Source organism: Hemicordylus capensis, chromosome 4 (genome assembly GCF_027244095.1).
Source record: "Hemicordylus capensis ecotype Gifberg chromosome 4, rHemCap1.1.pri, whole genome shotgun sequence".
Taxonomy (NCBI): Eukaryota; Metazoa; Chordata; class Lepidosauria; order Squamata; family Cordylidae; genus Hemicordylus; species Hemicordylus capensis.
The window spans coordinates 265,776,990-265,798,229 of record NC_069660.1 but is presented as its reverse complement, the minus strand read 5'-3'; the positions used below and the strand labels follow the sequence as shown (position 1 = coordinate 265,798,229).

At 42.7% G+C, this 21,240-nt stretch overlaps 1 protein-coding gene across 2 annotated transcripts in view; it reads left to right on the top strand.

The window, feature by feature from the left end:
- PDE7A (phosphodiesterase 7A) overlaps window positions 1-21,240 on the top strand; it is a 112,994-nt gene that overhangs the window by 86,024 nt on the left and 5,730 nt on the right. For both annotated transcript variants that reach the window (XM_053249570.1, XM_053249569.1), the window contains 8 exons: window positions 1,923-2,074; window positions 3,886-3,949; window positions 5,355-5,450; window positions 10,275-10,375; window positions 10,934-11,065; window positions 11,275-11,366; window positions 15,034-15,178; window positions 18,482-18,578. In XM_053249570.1, the coding sequence (XP_053105545.1) occupies window positions 1,923-2,074; window positions 3,886-3,949; window positions 5,355-5,450; window positions 10,275-10,375; window positions 10,934-11,065; window positions 11,275-11,366; window positions 15,034-15,178; window positions 18,482-18,578 (879 nt within the window). The remainder of the gene's footprint in view (window positions 1-1,922; window positions 2,075-3,885; window positions 3,950-5,354; window positions 5,451-10,274; window positions 10,376-10,933; window positions 11,066-11,274; window positions 11,367-15,033; window positions 15,179-18,481; window positions 18,579-21,240) is intronic.

The following is a 21,240-nucleotide window of genomic DNA, read 5'->3' as shown; positions in this document are numbered from 1 at the left end:
AGAGGACTACCATATATAACAAAGAAAACTAGCAAATTGCCAGGCCCTGATGGCATCCATCCAAGAGTCCTCAAAGAACTCAAATGTGAAATTGCCGATCTCCTTGCTTAAATATATAACTTATCTCTGAAATCAGGCTCTGTACCGGAGGACTGGAAAGTAGCAAATGTAACACTGATTTTCAAAGGGATCCAGGGGCAATCTGGGAAATTACAGGCCGGTTAGCTTAATCAATTTGTCCATTCCAGACAAATTGATGGAAAGCTTCCTCAAGGATAAAATTGTAAAGCACTTAGAAGAACAGGCCCTGCTGGGAGAGAACCAGCATGGCTTCTGCAAAGGTAAATCTTGCTTCATCAACCTTTTGGAATTCTTTGAAAGTTTCAACAAGTGTGTGGATCAATATGATCCAGTTGACATAGTATACCTGGATTTGCAAAAAGCTTTCGTCAAAGTTCCTCATCAAAGACTCCTGAGGAAACTTAGCAGTCATAGGATAAGGGGACAAGTACATGTGTGGTTTGCCAACTGGTTTAAGGACGGGAAGCGAAGGGTAGGTATAAATGGAGAGTTTTCACAATGGAGGGAAGTAAGAAGTGGGGTCCCCCAGGGATCTGTACTGGGACCGGTGCTTTTTAATTTATTCATAATAAAAGATCTAGAAGGTAGGGGTGAGCAGTGAGGTGGCCAGATTTGCAAATGATACCAAACTCTTTTGGGTAGTGAAATACAAAACAGATTGTGAGGAGCTCCAAAAGGATCTCTTCAAACTGGGTGGGGGGCGACAAAATAGCAAATGCAGTTCAGTGTTGGCAAGTGTAAAGTGATTCACATTAGGACGAAAAACCCCAACTTCAAGTATACACTGATGAGATCTGAGCTGTCGGTGACTGACCAGGAGGAAGGATATGTTGTGGTGGACAGCTTGTTGAAAGTGTTGACTCAATGTGCGGCAGCTGTGAAAAAGGCCAGTTCCATGCTAGGATTCATTAGGAAGGGGATTGAAAATAAAACTGCTAATATTATAATGCCCTTATACAAAACTCGAGTGTGGCTACATCTGGGGTACTGCGACAATTCTGGTTACCACATCTGAAAAAGGACATTGTGGAACTGGAAAAGGTGCAGAAGAGGGCAACCAAGAGGATCAGGGGCATAGAGCACCTTTCTTATGAGGCAAGGCTACAACACCTGGGGCTTTTTAGTTTAGAAAAAAGACGACTGCAGGGAGACATGATAGAGGTCTATAAAATCATGCATGGCGTGGAGAAAGTGGAGAGAGAGATTCTTTTCCCTCTCACACAACACTAGAACCAGGGGTCACTCCATGAAATTGATTGCCAGGAGGTCTAGGACCAACAAACGGAAGTACTTTTTCACACAACGCGTGATCCACTTGTGGAACTCTCTGCCACAGGATGTGGTAACGGCCAACAACCTGGATGGCTTTAAGAGGGGTTTTGATAACTTCATGGAGGAGAGGTCTATCAACAGTTACTAGTTGGAAGGCTATAGGTCACCTCCAGCCTCAAAGGCAGGATGCCTCTGAATTCCAGTTGCAGGGGAGTAATGGCAGGAGAGAGGGCATGCCCTCAGCTCCTGCCTGTAGGCTTCCAGTGGCATCTGGTGGGCCACAGTGTGAAACAAGATGCTGGACTAGAATGGGCCTTGGGCCTGATCCAGCGGGGCTGTTCTTATGTTCTTATTAACCCAGGTAGACAGGGGTGGGAATGGGGAATTCATATTCAATAAGGGATTGGAGAGGAAGGGAGTATATAATCCCACAACCATTAACCCTGAATAGGGGTTATGCCTGTACCAAGCATTAGTTACAGAAAGCACTTCATTATTACAGATTACTGGACCTGTTTTTAATGTTATGTGTTATTACACATCTTACGGCCTTTTATTTCCTTCCTCAGCAAACTCTGAAATTGAAGTTTCTGTATCTGCAAGAAATATCCGAAGGTTACTGAGTTTCCAGAGGTACTTGAGATCTTCCCGTTTCTTTCGTGGTAGCACTCTTCCAAATTCTTCAAACATTTTAGATGATGATTATAATGGACAAGCTAAGGTTTGTTTTTAAAATTATCTTTTAACTCTGCCTTGAAGAAATAGAAATGTTTCTGTGTTGTGGTATGTTATGGTCTGCAAGTAATTTGACTCATACTCAACATTGGTATTTTATCTACTAAAGTTTTTTGGTCTCAATCTTAGAGCACATTCAGAACAATAAGGTATGGGAATTATGATAGGTGACAAGATTGGCAATATGGGGAATAGTTCAAAAACTTCATTCAGTTTGAGAGCACTTAAGTGTCATTTTTGGAATCAGCAGTTGACTAAAATTTCTTCAAAGTGGCTAAGCAGAACACTGTTTGGCTGATGAAAACAAATGCGCTTTGAAACTTCATTACATGTTTACTAATTTTCCCAAGACTAGAAATGTTGGAACTACCATATTGAGTCTGATGTCTTTCCTTGATCAGTCTCTAGGATTAACACTTTGTTCTAGATTTTCTCGCTGGAATTTAATGTGTTGATAATTTAGAAATCATTAACTTTTGAGGAACTGAGTGAATATTTCAGGATAATCAAAAGTTTGTCTTTTAAAATACTGTTTTGATTAGTCTGTGGAAGGGAGAATGACTGTCATTGCATTAGAAAATACTGTATTGTATGGTCCAAAGTACTTCACCATGTCTCCCTCCCTCCCTAGGTATGAGCTGTGACTCAGCAAACAGCCTGTATCTGTCTGTTTGCTAGAATGCACAAGGCTCTGTTCATTTTGTGCATATACTGTTGAATATTTGTGCATAATTTTTTGTCCTTGTTTATACATTAGAATTGCATAGATCAGTCTTAAACCTTGGTTTTTCTGTGTAGCAGTCTTCCAGCACAGTACAGCTGATCTGTAAACAGTAGGCTATTTTTGCATGTGGATGAGACTCAGATTGGGGCAATAGTATAGAAACTGTAGTGTAGTCTAATAGTGTAGAAATTATCATGGGCATTACTGCAACTCTGGGGAACAAATTCTCCTTTTTGTCTGTAGAGGAGGCCCTCTTTATTTGTGGAGGTTCCATTCCCACCAATTAGCGTGAAAATGGAAACTATGAATAAAGAACCTTACCCCTATGGGAATCCCAGAGGTTAAGTTCCTTACTCCAAAAAAAATAAAAAAGCAGAAAGGGAGCAGAAATAAAAGTAGAAAAGCATAGAACCTTGTTTTCCAGGAATGCCCCCTCTCCTCTTATTCTTCATTTAATTTTTTTAAAAAACAAAAAAGAGCCACAAAATGACACTGTGCTTCAAAATGGTGGCCGGAAATGACATCAGACGTCATTTCCAGCCACTCAGAAACCACGGATAGATGAAAATTGCCTATATTTCCTGCTGTGGAAACTGGGTCTCTGAAACCCATCTGCAGATACATGAAACTGCAGTTTAAAAGGGTCTCCTATATGTTAGTAATAGGTTACTTTTTAAAATATAGATTGTTCCCCTGGTGGGCCACTGTGCGAAACAGGATGCTGGACTAGATGGGCCTTGGGCCTGATCAAGCAGGGCTGTTCTGATGTTCTGATGTCCCCTTAATGCCTCTTTCTACACAAAGTACTAATGAGAACACACTCTGGGTATAAGAAGTCGGCTGCAATCTGTATGATGTATTAGGCAGGAAGAGTTGCGGTGTGACAGTTTTGGTGGTCTGTAAAACAACTTAAGTGGTCACTATTGCATCTCTGCCACTAGTCTGTCAGCATTGTGCCTAGACGAGTGGAGACCATTCAGAGTGAAACCAAGGATTATTCAGATCCACATTATATGGAGATAAGTGTTTTTAAACTCACAAGTGAAATGTTGTTCTTTTTTTTTTGCTTTCAGTGTATGCTAGAGAAAGTTGGAAACTGGAATTTTGATATCTTCCTTTTTGACAGACTAACAAATGGTAAGCTTAATTTTATATTGGTGTTTAGGACTAGTGTGCTCTACACCAGTCCTTAACCCCTGCTTTATTCTGAAGGAACAGCTTTTTTGCTCAAGCTGTGAAAAGTGTAACGCTTGCTGTGATCAAGCTTTAATCATGTGATTTAAGGCATGGGTAATTGTGGCCAGATTTGCCATCTCAAGAAAGGGGCACAGCTGGTGCACTGGCTGAAGCTGTATAAAGGCACCCATGGCTGCTGCCGCTGCCACCACAGTGTCCAGAAGCAGAGCCAAGTCCAGCAATACTCTCGGATAGCACACCTGGAGGATTTTCAGACAGAAGATTTTACCGCAAGTTTACTGCCAGTTCAAAGTTGCCCAAAAAAACTGATGCAAAAAGTGGATTTTTTTACCCTGGATATAAATTGGGCTACATTCTAATGCACAATTTAAAAAATGAATCGTGTGTGAAGTGCTCCCCAGTGGCTCATAGGGACTTCAGGGTAAATCTGGCCAATATGTGAACACATACCCTCCATTCTGGAGGAGATGCAAATTGAAAGCCCTGTGTGAAAAAGCTCTGGCTGTTTCAAGGGGAGTGCAATTCCATCAAGAGCTGATTGAATCCCTTAATCCGGATGGTCTCTTACTAACCAGTAGCATCTCTGTCTTGTCTGAATTCAGTAGATAACATATTCATCAAGAGCTGATTGAATCCCTTAATCCGGATGGTCTCTTACTAACCAGTAGCATCTCTGTCCTGTCTGAATTCAGTAAATAACATATTCGGTGTATAAGTAAATACATTTTAAAAATCTTAGACAACAAACATATGTATATTTTGTTGTTTTTGTTTTTAGGTTCTTAAAGGTTTTTTTAAAAGCATCATGGATATGCTGCATCATCTGCCAGTATAGAAATGCCACTTATATTAGAATAGTATAAAAATTAATAAATCTTTAAGTTATTAAAGTGTGATGCACTGTTGAAAACAGTTCACATTTCAGTACTGGGTGAAATGTTTCTAATATCTTAGTTCAGCAGATGTTAAACACTGAAATGAAAATGCTTAATCTTTAAAATTCTACATTATGTTCTAGGTAAGAAAATAACTAGAAGGAAAGATGTGTATGAAAAAATCTTAACTATATTTAATGGATCCAAATATGTCCTGTGGCTTAGGAGGGCTATTAAGTTTACTTGGCCTGTGAGGGTATGTTTGCTAATAATGTGGTTGGAAAAAGATCAATAGGCTGCATTTCACTGGTCAGAACTAGTTTTGAATACCTTTTCTTGCAGCTGAATGGTCTGGAAGTGCATGCTGTATGAACAACTGAGATTCAAGCCTGTATAACAGAACCTTACACTTTCAGTCGCTGTACCTTTTTAAATACAGCCCATTTATAAGACGTATGTTTATTTTTTAGGGAATAGTTTGGTCACCTTAACCTTCCACCTGTTCAATCTTCATGGACTTATAGAGCACTTCCAATTAGATACAATGAAGCTTCGCAGATTTTTAGGTAAGACTTCCATAGTACATTTAAAGTGGTTTAAATACTTCTGGTAAATCAATGTTGCAAATACAAAAGTTTGGTATAGGCCTTTAGAGATGACAAAACCACTTAATACTGACCAGTAAGTAAAGTAAAGTGCCGTTGAGTCGGTGTCGATTCCCAGCAACCACAGAGCCATGTGGTTTTCTTTGGTAGAATACAGGAGGGGTTTACCATTGCCATCTCCCACACAGTATGATATGATGCCTTTCAGCATCTTCCTATATTGCTGCTCCCTGATTTAGGTGTTTCTCATAGTCTGGGAAACATACCAGTGGGTATTTGAACCAGCAAGCTCTTGCTCCTGGGCAAGTTACTTCCCTGCTGTGCTATTAGGTGGCTCACCATTTAATACTGACCAGTAAGCTGCATATATTTGGTTCTGTGTAATTGAAATGGAATGATCTGTGTAGCCCTGCTGCACTGTGAAAAGGAGAGCATTTCCAGTGTGTATCTCCACAAGGGACCCGGACACCTAAATGACTGTCTACTGGTTCTGAAGGCCCCTTAAAGAAAAGGAAACCCTGCTGCATTCCAGTACCATCTTGGAAGGTGCACAGGGAGCGCTGGGAAGCAGATTCCCTCTTAGAGTTCTAGAACAGGGATTGTTAGCCAGGGATATGTGAATCCCAGGGGGTACTTCAAAGAGTCATAGAGGGTGCATGAAGCTTTCCTGATGCACTGGGACACCATCCTGTTGCCTGCTGTTTGGAGGACTTGTCTCTGCTTCAAGCCTCCCCAGAAGGGGAGTGGTGTCAGGTAGCATTCTTCCCTTCTGCTCTCCTTGTGACTGTCTCCCTACATGTACAGGCTCAGTCCATGCTTCTCTCAGCCAATTTGATAGGCTCAGCAGCCAGGGAAATGGTGTCACTGAGGATCAGCCAGTATTTCCCTGTCTGCTGAGCCTGTTGGTCAGGGTGTACTGAGCCTGAACATGTAGGTTCTCCTCAGACATTAGCGCTGTGGGCACCCACACATACGAGGGCAAAAGCAGAGAGAAAGTCCCACCGCCCCTCTGTCAACCACTCCCTCCTGCCTGACAAACACAGCCCTGTTTGAAGGCAATTCTGTAAGCTGCAACCTGGTTTGATTGAAGTTGCAGCTCATGGAACTAATGTTGAACATGCTTCCGGCGCCTCACCCTTCAGTCAAAGAGCACCGGAAGTGTTTGTTGGCCACAAGGGGATGATTGACAGCAGGGTGGTGGGACTTCTCCCCTCTTTTGACCTCATAAGCATGAGCCATCCACAGTGCTTGTGATGTCTGAAGATGGCAATAGCCGGTCAGTCATGAGGAGAGGAGAAAGAAGGGTCCGGACTGGGCCAGTCCAGATATATGTTGTGAAATCTTGGCCACGAGACTTCAGAGTGTGGGGGGAGGAAGAAAGCGACAGGTTTTTGCTTGTTTGCTGGCAAGATTTACCTGTGGGTGTCGCAGTTCACTTGCATGCACACAATTATTTGTATTTACCACCAGCTTTGGCAAGATTTACTTCTGGGAGTTTCATAGTTCTGGCCTGCTTGCATATTTTATATACCATCAACTTTTGGTTGGACATAAAAATGTCTAGCAATGTACCCCCCCCCGTGTGTGTGTGTCTTGAATGTTTGTTATGAGACAAGCTACTAGAGTCACAGGCTCACATGCAGAGTAAGTTGCTAATGAGTAGACCTATTGTACTCTCTCTCTCTCTCTCTCTCTCTCTCTCTCTCTCTCTCTCTCTCTCTCTCTCTCTCTCACACACACACACACACACACACACACACACACACACACACACACATGTTTGAGACAAGCTACTAGAGTTACAGGCTCATATGCAGAGTAAGTTGCTAATGAGTAGACCTATTGTACTCTCTCTCTCTCTCTAATGTTTGAGACAAGCTACTAGAGTCACAGGCTCACATGCAGAGTAAGTTGCTAATGAGTAGACCTATTGCGCACTCGCACTCTCTTTCTCTCTCTCAAATGTTTGAGACAAGCTACTAGAGTCACAGGCAGAGTAAGTAGCTAATGAGTAGACCTATTGTACACTCTCTCTCTCTCTCTCTCTCTCTCTCTCTCTCTCTCTCTCTCTCTCTCATGTTTGAGACAAGCTACTAGAGTCACAGGCTCACATGCAGAGTAAGTTGCTAATGAGTAGACCTATTGAAATTAATTGGCCAAGTAGTTTCTGGTGGGCCACTGTGTGAAACAGGATGCTGGACTAGATAGGCATTGGGCCTGATCCAGCAGGGCTGTTCTTATGTAATGGGAGTAATGAGTAGTTTAGACTGTGAGTCTTTGACTGTAGCCTCTCCTAACTCTTCAGACACATACTGTCTGTGATGTAACTGATGGTGGCACGCAAATGCTGGGATTCCAGAGCCTTGAGAGGCTTACTGCTGTTGAGGCCTGCCACCCCACCTTTTGTTTGGGCTCCCTGATTTTTCTGGAGCTTCATGGTGCTGGAGCAGAGATTTTATTTCCCTATAATGCTTTAGTCTGGCCCTTTATATCAGGAGCTGCATATTGGTAAAATGGTGCATCTGCTCCAGCTGTAGCACCAGAGCCTAGAGCAAGGAGTGCCTACTACTGGGTGGCAACAGAAGCAGCAGGTATTTCTCATTTTCCACATGGGCTGGAGTGCAGGTAGTATTCTGCCAATGTATTGACCTGACCCCCATCATAGAGTTGCTCCGGAGTGACACTACGTTTGGGGTCGGGCCAGGACATTAGGGAAAGGCCGCCTGTGTTCCAGCCATAGTGTCAGTACAGCCTAACAGCAATGAGTGCCTGTTGTTGCTGCCCAGTAAGTCCTAGGACAAGCTCACTTCTGCCAGCAACTAAAGGAGCTCTGCAATCTGCCATTGCAGCTGCTCGCCATCTGGTAATCCAGGGCCCAATGTGGGGCATTGCTGAGACACTTCGCTCAGGGCCTCCTGAAACCTATCCATCTCCTTCCATGTGACCACTTTCCACATAAAACTCCAAAACATCATATAACTGTGGGAAAGCCTGCATTTTCTAATAATGATACGGTGCGTAGAAAAGAATATTGCCCACAACTAAAGTTAGAGAGAAAATCTGGATCCTTGGCAACAGGGGCGTAGCAAGGTTGGAGGGGGCCCTGAGACAAGATTTTAAAATGGGCCCCTCGCGGATATACACACACAAACACACTTCACAATAGATCGTGCACTCACACTCACATCCCCACTATGAATACGGTGAATATCTAGTTCACATTGAATCTAGTTTTTTTACTCTCTGCTCCTGCCGATCTCCAAGAGACTCAACATAATTCATAGGGGGTGCAACATGGGCGTGTGGGCAGTCATGTGATGTGCCTCTGGGGGGCCCTCGAGGCAGTGGGGCCCTCGAGGCAGTGGGGCCCCAAGACAACTGCCTCCCCTTGCCTAATAGTAGTTACGCCCCTGCTTGGCAATAACTGTGTAAAAGCTTCACCATTTGGCTATTTGGTGTAATATAAAATACTAGTGTGGAAAGACCTTTATGCCAATTCTGCAATTAGGACTTCAGAAAAATACGTTTTGTATAATGGGCTCTTCCGTCATAGAATAACTTTATTCTGGTAAATCAGTTTTTAAAAAAACATGGAAGAGCAATATAAGCCAAAAGTGGGCAACTTTTGATTAAAATGATTGCAAATAATAAAAACTCTACAATAACAGATTGCAAATAGTTTAGTTTATCCAAAGGCTGCATTTCTCATGGAGTAATTCAGTGTTTATTTCAGGGGTGCACAACTCAAATGCCCCGAGGGCTGGAACTTGCTACATGGGGCCGAGGTCAATTTAATGCACGTTAATTACTACATTAAAATTTAAGATATTAATAACACTGAGGGGGCAGAGGGTTGATTGATGTCAGTAGGCTTCATTCGTGGGGCAGGGGACATCAGGTCTCAAGCCGCCAGCTGCATTGACCTGCTGCCACTCATCAGTGGGAAAGGCCAGGAGCTCTTTCATGGCTCCTGCTGTTGCTGCAGGATATTCCTTTCTGGGGGCCAGCAAAAAAGTCCCTGTGAGCTTGATCTGGCCCCTGGACCTTATGTTGTACAGGCCTGGTTTATCTGCTAATTGTTATGTCTATATACAATGTTAAGCATACGTGCTTATGTGTATGTTACTTAAAATAAATGAAGATAGTGACTAAGGTGGCTTTATATAGAACTTTGAAATGCTTGTGCAATTGATTAGCATATTATTTAAGTATAACCATCTTCACACACAGAGATTATATGTTCTATTTTTACAGTCCATTTGGGTGCTGCTGCAGATGTTTGGTAGTTAGGAACATAGGAAGCTGCCTTCTGCCAAATCAGACCATTGGTCCATCTAGCTCAGTATTGTCTTCACAGACTAACAGCAGCTTCTCCCAGGTTTCAGGCAGGAGTATCTCTCAGCCCTATCTTGGATAAGGAACTTGGAACCTTCTGCATACTCAGTGGAACAAGATCCTCCCTTTCATTACAGAGATTGAAGCATGAATAGGATCTGCTGAGTGAGCACCTGATCAGTTTACATTGTTGCTTCCCTTTTTCTAAGGGAGAGGAGTCCTGTGAACTGGGTCTTTGTGCACACAGGTGCATGTGTAGGGCTCAGTTCACAGTGAAGACTACCTGCATGGTGGACTGCAGAGGCTAGACTTGTGGTATTCCGTCATGATGTTATTGCAGTGCTGTCAGTGATAAATGTATGGCTGAGGCTATGTTTGTCAATAGTAACTTGTGAAAAAGTGTGCTAATATCAATCGCTGATTAACAAAGAATTTATTTCTGTTTTGTAGTAATGGTTCAAGAAGATTACCACAGTCAAAACCCATATCACAATGCAGTTCATGCTGCTGATGTGACTCAGGCCATGCACTGTTATTTAAAAGAACCGAAGGTAAAAACAAGACAGAACTGTCTTTATTTATTGCAAAGTAGTGATTAAAAGTAAGTTGGTAGTGGGTGATAACATTAGTAGCAGCTTCGTTCTGGTGGTATCGAATCTTCCATATCATACAAAAAGTCCTTTTAAACGATGTTTCAAGTACAAGATGTTTCTGATATAATCATAAGTGGGAAAACTACCTTTAATTATGTAGGTCAAAGCTCTGAGACTTTTTATGTTTTTCTGAACAGTAGGCCTCCTTATCATAGTAAGATGCTTTTGAAACACATAAATTTCAAACAAAGATTGTATGTGACAGTGGGCCTCATTTTTAAAATTTCCAGGACTGTTTAATAAAAATAGTGCACACCCTTCTAAACTTTTGTAGTGATGTTCTTGTGGAGAGCTCTCTGAATCCCATAGATCAGGACACACTAAAAATATAGAAATTTTAAAAGAACTTGATCCACTTTAAAATTCAATTTTTTGCATGTCTGAGTGCAGTGGATGCTAGCAAGTCTGGAAGTATCTGCAGTGAATATTCATGGAAGCATACGTTATATATTACAGCTTTCCCAATCTCTAACTCCATGGGATATTCTGCTCAGCTTAATTGCAGCTGCCACTCATGATCTGGATCATCCAGGTGTTAATCAGCCTTTCCTGATTAAAACAAACCATTATTTAGCAACTTTATACAAGGTAAGTAGAAAAGAAATACTTGGAAGAAAAGCAAATGTTAAAATGCATATTTAATAGTATACATGCATCCACGTGAAAGAGATGGTGGTTCTTTTTCTTCTTTTTTGAGAAGCAATTTAGCATGCAAAATTGCTCATTCAAGGAAATAGAGCAGGACAAGTGAAGATTTAAGAAATGCTTGTAACCAATACATTTTTTGTTCCTTGCAGAATACCTCAGTATTAGAAAACCATCACTGGAGATCAGCAGTGGGGCTGTTGAGAGAGTCTGGATTGTTTGCACATATGTCGCTAGAAAGCAGGTATATGTCATGTTTGTCACACAGCATGCAAACATAATTCTACTACACAATATAGTAGGAGTGTGCATGGACCGTTCGCAGCGGTTCTGTCCGACTTTTTGATTGACCAGCGGGGCCGGTGGAACTGACAAACCAGCAAAAAGTGGTCCATGATCAAACCGCTCATACCAGCCTGCATTGCAGTGGACCGGTTCGACCACGAAGTGGTCCATAGGAACATAGGAAGCTGCCATATACTGAGTCAGACCATAGGTCCATCTAGCTCAATATGGTCTTCACAGACTAGCAGCGGCTTCTCCAAGGTTGCAGGCAGGACTCTCTCTCATCCCTATCTTGGAGAAGCCAGGGAGGGAACATGAAACCTTCTGCTCTTCCCAGAGCGGCTCCATCCCCTGGGGGGAATATCTTGCAGTGCTCACACATCAAGTCTCCCATTCATATGCAACCAGGGCGGACCCTGCTTAGCTATGGGGACAAGTCATGCTTGCTACCACAAGACCAGCTCTCCTCTCCTTGCACATCCCTACAATGTAGTTGTGAACAAATATTTGAAATTAATGTGAGATGGAAATAGCTGCCATGAGAACACTTATTGAAGGTGGGGTACGTGTGTGTATGTGTCAAAGGACATTATACTTTGAAAATAATAGATATTGACTACAGCTTTTATGATGAAGAAAAAATACACACACAGAGGCCAGGTTCATATGTAATGCTAAACTGGAATTAAACGGGGCAGAGGTTGGAACTGCAGTATGTATGAATGCACAAAACCACGGTTTTGGGCCAAAAGTGACCTCCAGTTTTCTGTGGCAAACTCCCATTTGAATCTTTGGTTTGCACAAAGGTTCATCTCCGAGACCTGAGGCTTGGCCATTGAGGCATTACGTCTGACTCCGGATGCCACCATGACCGCAGTTTTGTGCTGATTTTCAAACCGCACTCATAAGAGGTGGCAGTACAGTCCCACCCAAGGATGTGGCTGCTCCATGCCTTTGGCACCTCTCTCTGGCCTTCTCTTGAAGAACTAGTTCCACCACTCCTGTCACCCATGTTGCTATGGAGTTGCCAGGCAGCAGGGACACCACTACGCTCAATTGCAGCCTTGTCAACTTCCCAGTGGGCATTCGCTGTCCCAGCCCCATACATTGCTCCCCACAGCAGGAAAGCAGGAGAGAAAGGGAATGGAAAGACTGAACAGGCACTAAGTTCTTTGCTCTCCCAATAAGGAAGCGACAGTAGTGTATGTCTGCAAGCACTCCAGGTGTCAGCATAAGCAGGGCACCACATCACAGCTCCGGGAGGGGAGCGGGGGGTGGGATGCCTGGGGTCGGCTCCAAAGGGCAGCAGCACACAGGGATTCTCGAGCAGCCAAGTTCTATTTTTTTCACAGAAAGGATGGGGACGTTTGGCCACCCCCCCTCCACAGCAGGATCAGCATTGCTCCAGTTAAAGGAAGCAATTCCTCCTATGTGATGATGGAAACCGACCCCAGGGTGTATCGTGCTTGCTCAAGAAAATAGCAGGCTGTGCAGACACCCCCCACAACCAGGCTGTGCAGACACCCCCACAACTGAGAACCATCAGAGGGGAGGGGAAAGAATTGGCAAGCAAAATCTCTAATCATGTGTGACAGCACAATATCCCCTTCTCCCATGGATGATTCCTTCATGAGAGTGTCAGGCCATTGGGGCTCTAAATAGAGCCAGGTTGCTGTGTGGAGGGAAGCCGTGGGGAGGGCTATCCCAAGACTGATTTCCTTGTCTCCGCAGCTGCTGTGAAAATGTGCCCACTGCCAGCCTGTCTGCCCATGTGGACATGTGCACCCTTGCCTGTGCCCCTGAAGGGCAACCTCCCCCCAGAAGCCCCAAGCTGGTGGGGTCCATGTTTGTTTGTTTTTAGGAATTTTAAGCCTGTCTTGACACAGTCCTTTCTTCTCTGAATGAATGCAACCCATTGAGAAAAAGCAAGCATCCACCTACAGTTCAGAGGGCACAGCAAGTTCAGTGTGTGGATTTCTTTCTCAATGGGATGCATTCAGAGAAGAGAGAACTGTGTCAAACAGGCTAAAAAATCCTAACCCCCCCCCGAACCTCGCTGGCTTGGGGCTTCCGGGGGGAGTTGTGGCTCAGTGTGCCTTGTCCCCAAACCCACTTTGGGGTGCCCAGGCACACACACCCTGGGGGCAAAGGGTGCCACCTCAAATCTCCATTATTCCCTATGGGGGAAATGCAAAAAATGGAAAGAAAAAACCCTTCAGAAATGCATTAAAAATCACAGGAGTGTCCGATTGCTTTGGGGTGTGGGTGGATGGTTGGCACACATAGGTGCCTACCAACCTCTCCAATTTTGTGCCACTAGGTGGTCTGCGCAGGGAATAATGGGCTAGTTCAAGTCCTCATTGACCACCACCTAATGGCGCAGTGGGGGAAGCAACCTGCCTAGAGAGCAGGAGGCTGTTGGTTCGAATTCCCGCTGGTGTGTTTATCAGAATATGGGAAACTCCTATATCGGGCAGCAGCGATATAGGAAGGTGCTGAAAGGCATCATCTATCTCATACTGCATGGGAGAAGGCAATGGTAAACCACTCTTGTAGTCTACCAAGAAAACCACATGGCTCTGTGGTTGTGAGGAATCGACACTGATTCGACAGCACAATCTTTCCTTTCAAGTTCCCATTATACCCTATGTAGAACCTTTTAGAAGGTTTAGAATTTGTTTGAGTTGGGTTCGGATTTGAACCAAACCGGTGGGGTGGGGTGGTCGTCGAGCAAAACCAAAACTGAACCTACCCACCCTGGTCCGAGGCTGGTTCGAATTTGAACCAAACCACACAAACTGATTTTTTGCAAACACCTGGCTGCTACAGGATCAGAAAACCTGGAGGACAAAGCTGAGAGAGACCGACCCAGCTCATGCAACCAGGTCTTGGTCACACATACCAGGTCAGTATGCTCATCCACAATCAAACTGTGAATGAGAGATGTTTTAGCATTTACTGACCTGGCATTACTGACTGTGGGCGGAGAGCTCTGAAAATGGACGATCGCTTTCAGCACATCCCCTTCCAGATTGTGGCCAGTTGTGGCACACTGCTGACGTGGTGACGCTTTGCCCATAGTATGGCAGTGTAGTTTCCTGGGATCTGCCTTGAAGGTTGAGCAGCAGGGAAGGGTTCTCTCCTCCTGGAACTGGAGTTTGGCAGGCCGTGGTTTGACAGACATCTGCGGCGTGATTTGGAGTTACAAATTGAAACTGCAGGTTCGCCTACCTCTGGTTTGGCATTACTTATGAATTGGGCCACACATACCAGACATCGAACTGATTGACAAGTTAAATAACAATATCTAACTTGTTGTCTGCCAACACCCAACTTGTTGCACTGTAGTACATGCCTTTTACCTCCATTAATAAAAAGTTTGCATAATATAAAATATTATAAAGGTTAAAAATGGAAATGTTGAATTAGGGTTTGCTGTTCTTAACAGTTGTCAACAAAAATAAGTGAATTTCATAGGAATTAAAGCTTACAGCCAGTCAACCAGACTTTAAATTGATCTTCAGATTTTACACTCAGGTTTTTAGATGTAGGTGGCAATCATGATTCTCCTCAAGGGAGCATACAGTTTAGTTAATATGCTGCTTCTTGTGTATCCCCAATTTCAGGCAGCTGATGGAAAGTCAGATAGGAGCACTGATTCTTGCCACAGATATCAGTCGACAAAATGAATATCTATCCTTATTTCGTACTCATTTGGACAAGGGAGATTTATGTTTAGAAGTGGAGAACCATCGTCATCTCATTCTTCAGGTAATTTATTTGATTCTTAGACTGAAGAGGTCTCCGATCTATTTGACATTTACCACTCACTAACCTTTGCCTGCCACATATCTGTTTGAAGAAGACCTGTTTGTGTTCTCTAGTGGTGCACTTATCCAGGACTAAACTAAGGTCTTCCATTTGTTCACAGAACAGGAGCAACACAGTGGCAAATGTTTCCCTATTCTGATCCAACCGTGCTCCTCTTCCATTTTCTGGTGGGACCCTCTTGGGTGTAAAGTGGGTATTTGTCTCCAGTGTCTCTTCAGTTATTTGGTGGTTCTGAACTACAAAGAGAGGAGGCATCAATAGGAATGGGTTTCCCCCCCCCAAGAAGACAGCATTGTTCTTGCAACATAACAGAATGTGATTGAAATCAATCTTTTTTCTTTTTTTTTACATGAAATGATTGATGCATACATTTTTGTTTGGGTTCACCATGACAAGCTAAGATAGGAACATAGGAAGCTGCCATATACTGAGTCAGACTATTGGTCTATCTAGCTCATTATTGTCTACACAGACTGGCAGTGGCTTCTCCAAGGTTGCAGGCAGGAATCTCTTTCAGCCCTATCTTGGAGAAGCCAGGGAGGGAACGTGGAACCTTCTGCTCTTCCCAGAGCGGCTCCATCCCCTGAGGGGAATATCTTGCAGTGCTCACACATCAAGCCTCCCATTCATATGCAACCAGGGTGGACCCTGCTTATCTAAGGGGACAAGTCATGCTTGCTACCACAAGACCAGCTCTCCTCTCCTAGACCAACTTTGAGCTACTAATAGTGAATAGCTTTCTTTTTGAATAAACTGGTGGAACTCAACCACTTTGCAATATAGGCAACAATCACGTCGTCTGTCACAGCTATCCAAGAGGGTATAGCTTGGGTTGAATGTGTTGCCAGCAAGCCATATTTCGGGGTAGCACAGAGAGCACCCCTTTACTCAAATGTCTCAATTGCACTGGATCTTGGGCTCATGATCTTAGTACCTACTTCACTTGTCTAGTAAAAAAAGCCTTGACTCTTGGCTCAAAGCAGGTTGATAGGACGGGTTATGCTGGCAGCGTGCCTTCATGTCTAAGATATCAAGACAGACTGAAACCAGGATGCGCCCGTGCTTTGCTAATGAGGGACGCAGACTGGTCAGACCCTCCTTCAAAGGCAACTCACTGACAGGAGGGATCTCCTTGTCTAAAAGAGATAACAGTGAAACACATTTGGGAGTAGTGCAAATAAAGTGGCACAATTCCCATACTTGTCACGAATTAACAAATTGACTAGCAAGGACTTGGTGGAGAGGGTTATAAAAACTATAGATATGTAATCTTTCCACACCTGGTCTTAAGATAGTCAGCCAAGCACAGTCCTATTTATCATGTACATCACATTTACGTAACTTCCTCCTGCCTTTGTTGGGCAAGCTACACTCAGAGTGATTAAGTTCAAGGGGCAATAGATTTTTGTCTTTCATGAAATCTGCCACCCTCTTGGAATGGCAGAATGGATTGGAAACTGCCTTAGGGCATGTTTCAAGATATATGTACCTCTAGCCAGAGCACAGAGTCTTGGAATTTGTTTCGCTCACTATCCTATGGACTCTCATACACACAAGTTGTAGCCCTTCACTCCTCACTCCTCTTTTTTTGCTTTCCTGCCTGTACCCTGTGAGGAGGCCTCTCTGCCAATGTGCAACACATGCATCAACTCACCTGGGAAGCATAGGTAAACTAACCACTTGTCATTCTAAAAATCCTCTCAGCCTCCCTTCCTACTTCTCAAGCACTTTTCACAGCAAGCCTTAAGCTAGGCCCTGAACGTGAACATGAGCCAACCTGATTTACTCTTAATTAGGACTTTAGCTAAATTATTTCCAGTAAGACTCTCAGTATATCAGCCCAGGTTGATTGCATTAGCTAACCAAACGTTTGCCTTCTGTATCCTCATTTTACCCTTATTAAAACCTTTGAACTGTATTCCTGTCATCTCATTTTTCCAATATTCCAAAACCTGCTCAAATTAATACTGGAACTGAAGTGCTCCCTCAACCCCTGCTAACTTGGCAAAGGAAGCTTTTAATGTGGTAATTCTCTCTTTGGAAGGGCGGTATACAAATTAAATAAATAAAATAAAATAAGCCCAAGCTAATTTCCCCACTCTAAGCCAATTCACAGTTGGAACATCTAGGGGTGCTCTGGGGCAGTTCTGGTAACAAATGGGAAGTGGTTTTATTAAGTGGAATCTGTAGTAAATATCTTGTCACAGGCCCAGTTACTGATTTAGTGCGTTCTGCTGCAGGAGCAGTTTTGATTTTGAAATATGTAGTCTACCTTATGAGGCCAAATACTACTATTCTTATGTGGTAAAGGCAGCACACCTCTGCCCAAACAGTTCTTTCCATGCAAAGATCAGGAGTTTTTGTGAAATTAGAGTCATTTATGTATGGGCCTTTTGAGACAGAGGGGGGGGGGGAATCTAACTGGATTCAGGAAGGGCTCTGAATGGAGCACACAGGAACTACTTTAGATGGGTTCAGCCTTTTATAACACAGGAATGGGAATAATTTTTTGTTGGCTTAAAAAAAAGCAACTCCCCCTAATTCATAGGTAAATGGTCATAGGTTGTGAAGGTAAACTGAACTGTACTGATGCACCATCTCATTTGGTGACTGGCAAGCAGCTTCAGTGACCTCTATTTTAAACTTGGTGTAAATTTATTTACCTAACTATCAGACTACTTTGCTTTAGATTTCTTAGGAAAATATCCATATTTTACAATACGCTAGTGTTTCTGGGGGATTTTGACTTTAAATCTGATGTGGAATATGTTAGGGTCTCCACTGAATTCAGTGGTACATATTGTAAACAGGATTGTAGCTCTCCTTGTTGCTACTCATGATTTGTTAGATCTAGAGATGTTGGCTGACATGTAGATCAAAGATGCATCGGCGCAGTGAGAGAGCAGCCTAACAGAACTTTCCAACTAACTGAATTGGTGCAGCGTGGTAATGGAAATTTTTGATGCCCCTCCCTTCCCCAGAAGCCATCAGGAAAATATTTTTGGGTGACACAGAGGGCTTCCTGCAGGAGGGGAGGGCATCAAAAATTGCTGCTTCTCTGCTGCAGCAGTGCAGTTAGTTGGAAAGTTCTGTTAGGCTGACATACAGAGCAAGGATGCACTGCTGCAGTGAGAGAATAGCTTATCAAAGTAATTGGCATTGTGCACCACATTTTAAGTAGCAAAGTTAAGTACTTGGCAGTTCATGATAGGAGATAATGATGGTGTATGGTTTTTTTGCTAGATGGCTTTGAAATGTGCTGATATTTGCAACCCCTGCCGGACTTGGGAACTGAGCAAGCAGTGGAGTGAAAAAGTAACAGAAGAATTCTTTAATCAAGGCAAGTAGTGAAAAATGAAGTAGTAACTTTAAGCATGGAATGTGAAACATAAATGTTCCAGAGGAATACCCATATTAATTTGTTGCAGCAAAAGTAGTAAAGAGTATTGTGGCACCTTAAAGATAAACACATTTATTGTTGCATAACCTTTCATAAACGAGAGACAAACTTCATCAGGTTAATCTTCATATTCACGGAACTGTGAAATATACGTTAATGCTGAGTCTGAAGATTCACTGAATGAAGAGCCCACCAAAACTCCTTGATATTTCTGAGGGGCAGGCGGGGGCTTACCAGCTGATGTATTTTGCTTGACAAGGCTGCACCAGCTCTCTAAGTAGTGGTGCTGACGCACTACAAAACTTGCCTATGCCTTTTTAAAATCTGCCCATGCTGGTGGCTTTCATCACATCCTGTGGCAGAGAATTCCATAGATTAATTATGCACTGTGTGAAAAAGTGCTTCTTTTTCTCAGACCTAAATTTCTTGGCAATAAGTTTCATGGGATGACCCTTGGTTATAGTGTTGTGAGAGAGGGAGAAAAAATTATCTCTATACACTTTCCACATAACATACATAGTTTTATAGACTTATATCTTCTTTTTTCGAAACCAAAAAGCCCCAGATGTTGTAACATTACCTCATAAGGATCTTTGAACGATGGCCAGTAAAACATTCAGCCTTTTCTTTTTAAAATTAAACTGATTGCCAAGAAATTTAGGACTGAAAAAAAGAAGTACCTCCAGTGACTGTTGCTGGTGTCTATCTTATGTTTCTTTTTAGACTATGAGCCCTTTGGGGACAGGGAGCCATCTTATTTATTTATTATTTCTCTGTATAAACCACCCTGAGCCATTTTTGGAAGGGTGGTATAGAAATCAAATTAATAATAATAATAATAATATTATTATTATTATTAATTTGATTTCTATACCACCCTTCCAAAAATATTATTATTATTATTATTATTAATACCCCCAGTGAGGCACTACCTTGGCGTGGTTGTGGGGCTTGTGTGCTCTGAGGAAGGTGAGAGCTATGCCAGAGGTCCAACCATACTGGACAGGTCTCACCAGAGGAGCCAGACAAAGAGTGCCTCTCCCATCAACAATATGGTGAGACGTAACTTTAATAAATCTATACCGGATCGGTCGTCACCCGGGTCAACAAGGACCGCGCCAGGTGCTATAGTCCCTGGACATCTGGTGGCAAGTGGGCAACAGGACTCAGGATCTTCAGTTGAGCAACCAGGGCTGAAGACAGCAAAGTTACTGGAAGAAATGTCGCTTAACCGAAAAAAATATACGAAAAATGCCAACAAGGAAATAATGATCTGCTATTACAAGTCTAGTCCAACTAGAAGAGGTTATTTAAAAAGAATGTACCAAATTTGGAAAGAGAAGCATCCAGATACAGAAATAACAGAACAAAGGCTAGCAGACCAGAGAAGATTCATAATAAGAAATAAAGTATTCACAGGAGTTGAGCTGGAAGAACTGCAAAGAGCAACACAGGCTCAAGATATGGAAGAAGAATTACCAGCAATTGAAGAAGTTGCTCAGGCGCAGGTGGAGGAGGTGTTGGAAATTGAGGATGCCACTGTTGCTGAACTGTTTCAAAATCAAAACCAGGCAACCTCCCCTTTGCCTTCACCTCAAAAACCCGAATGCTGTTTAACAGAAAAGCAACAAGAACTAAAGCAAAAAATAACTGAGCACATGAACCAAACAACCACCAGGGTTCGACTTCCAGCTCTAAAAACAGTTGCCAAAAAACAACTGGCTCAGGCATTAAAAGATGTCAATGCTGCACTTGCAGAAATAACAACCAATAATTTGCAAGAAACAAACCAACTAATGTACAGTGCAGCAACAATAACAACACAAGAGCTCGGATATAAGATCAGTGGACCTGTCAAAAAAGAAAGCAGTACATCACCTAAATGGAAGATTAGATTAGAAAATAAAATCTCCAGGCTTAGATCAGATGCTAGTAAATTGAAAGATATGAAAGACAAGAAGCTGAAGAATGAAAACACCAAACAGTATCTGATCCCAAAATACCACCTAGATTCAAGGAAAATTAGAGAAGTCCTGGAAATAATAAAGCAGCAAATAACAGCAGTGTCAAAGAAGATTAGCAGGTATGAAGCCAGAATTACACAACACAGGCAGAATCTCCAATTCCAGTCGAATCAGAGACGTTTCTACCAAAGCATAGAAGGAGAAACTGCAAGAAACATAGAAACACCAAATAAAGAAGAAACAGTGCAATTCTGGGGAAATTATGGGACAATCCAATAGATTATAATAAAAAAGCAGGCTGGATGAAAGAGGTCAAAAAATGTAATCAACAAATGCAAGATCTAATAATAACACCAGAATTAATAAGTGAAAGAGCAAAGAAAATTAAAAATTGGACTACGCCAGGCGACGATGAACTGCATGGCTTTTGGCTTAAACACCTAACAAGCCTTCATAAACATCTATCAAAACAGTTCAATCACATTTTGCAAGGAGGTGATATTGAACAATGGCTAACAACTGGGAAAACTCATCTCATCATGAAAGACCTAGCAAAAGGTGCAGTTCCAAGTAATTATAGACCGATAACCTGTCTGCCAACCACGTTCAAATTATTAACTGGAATAATAGCAGATGAA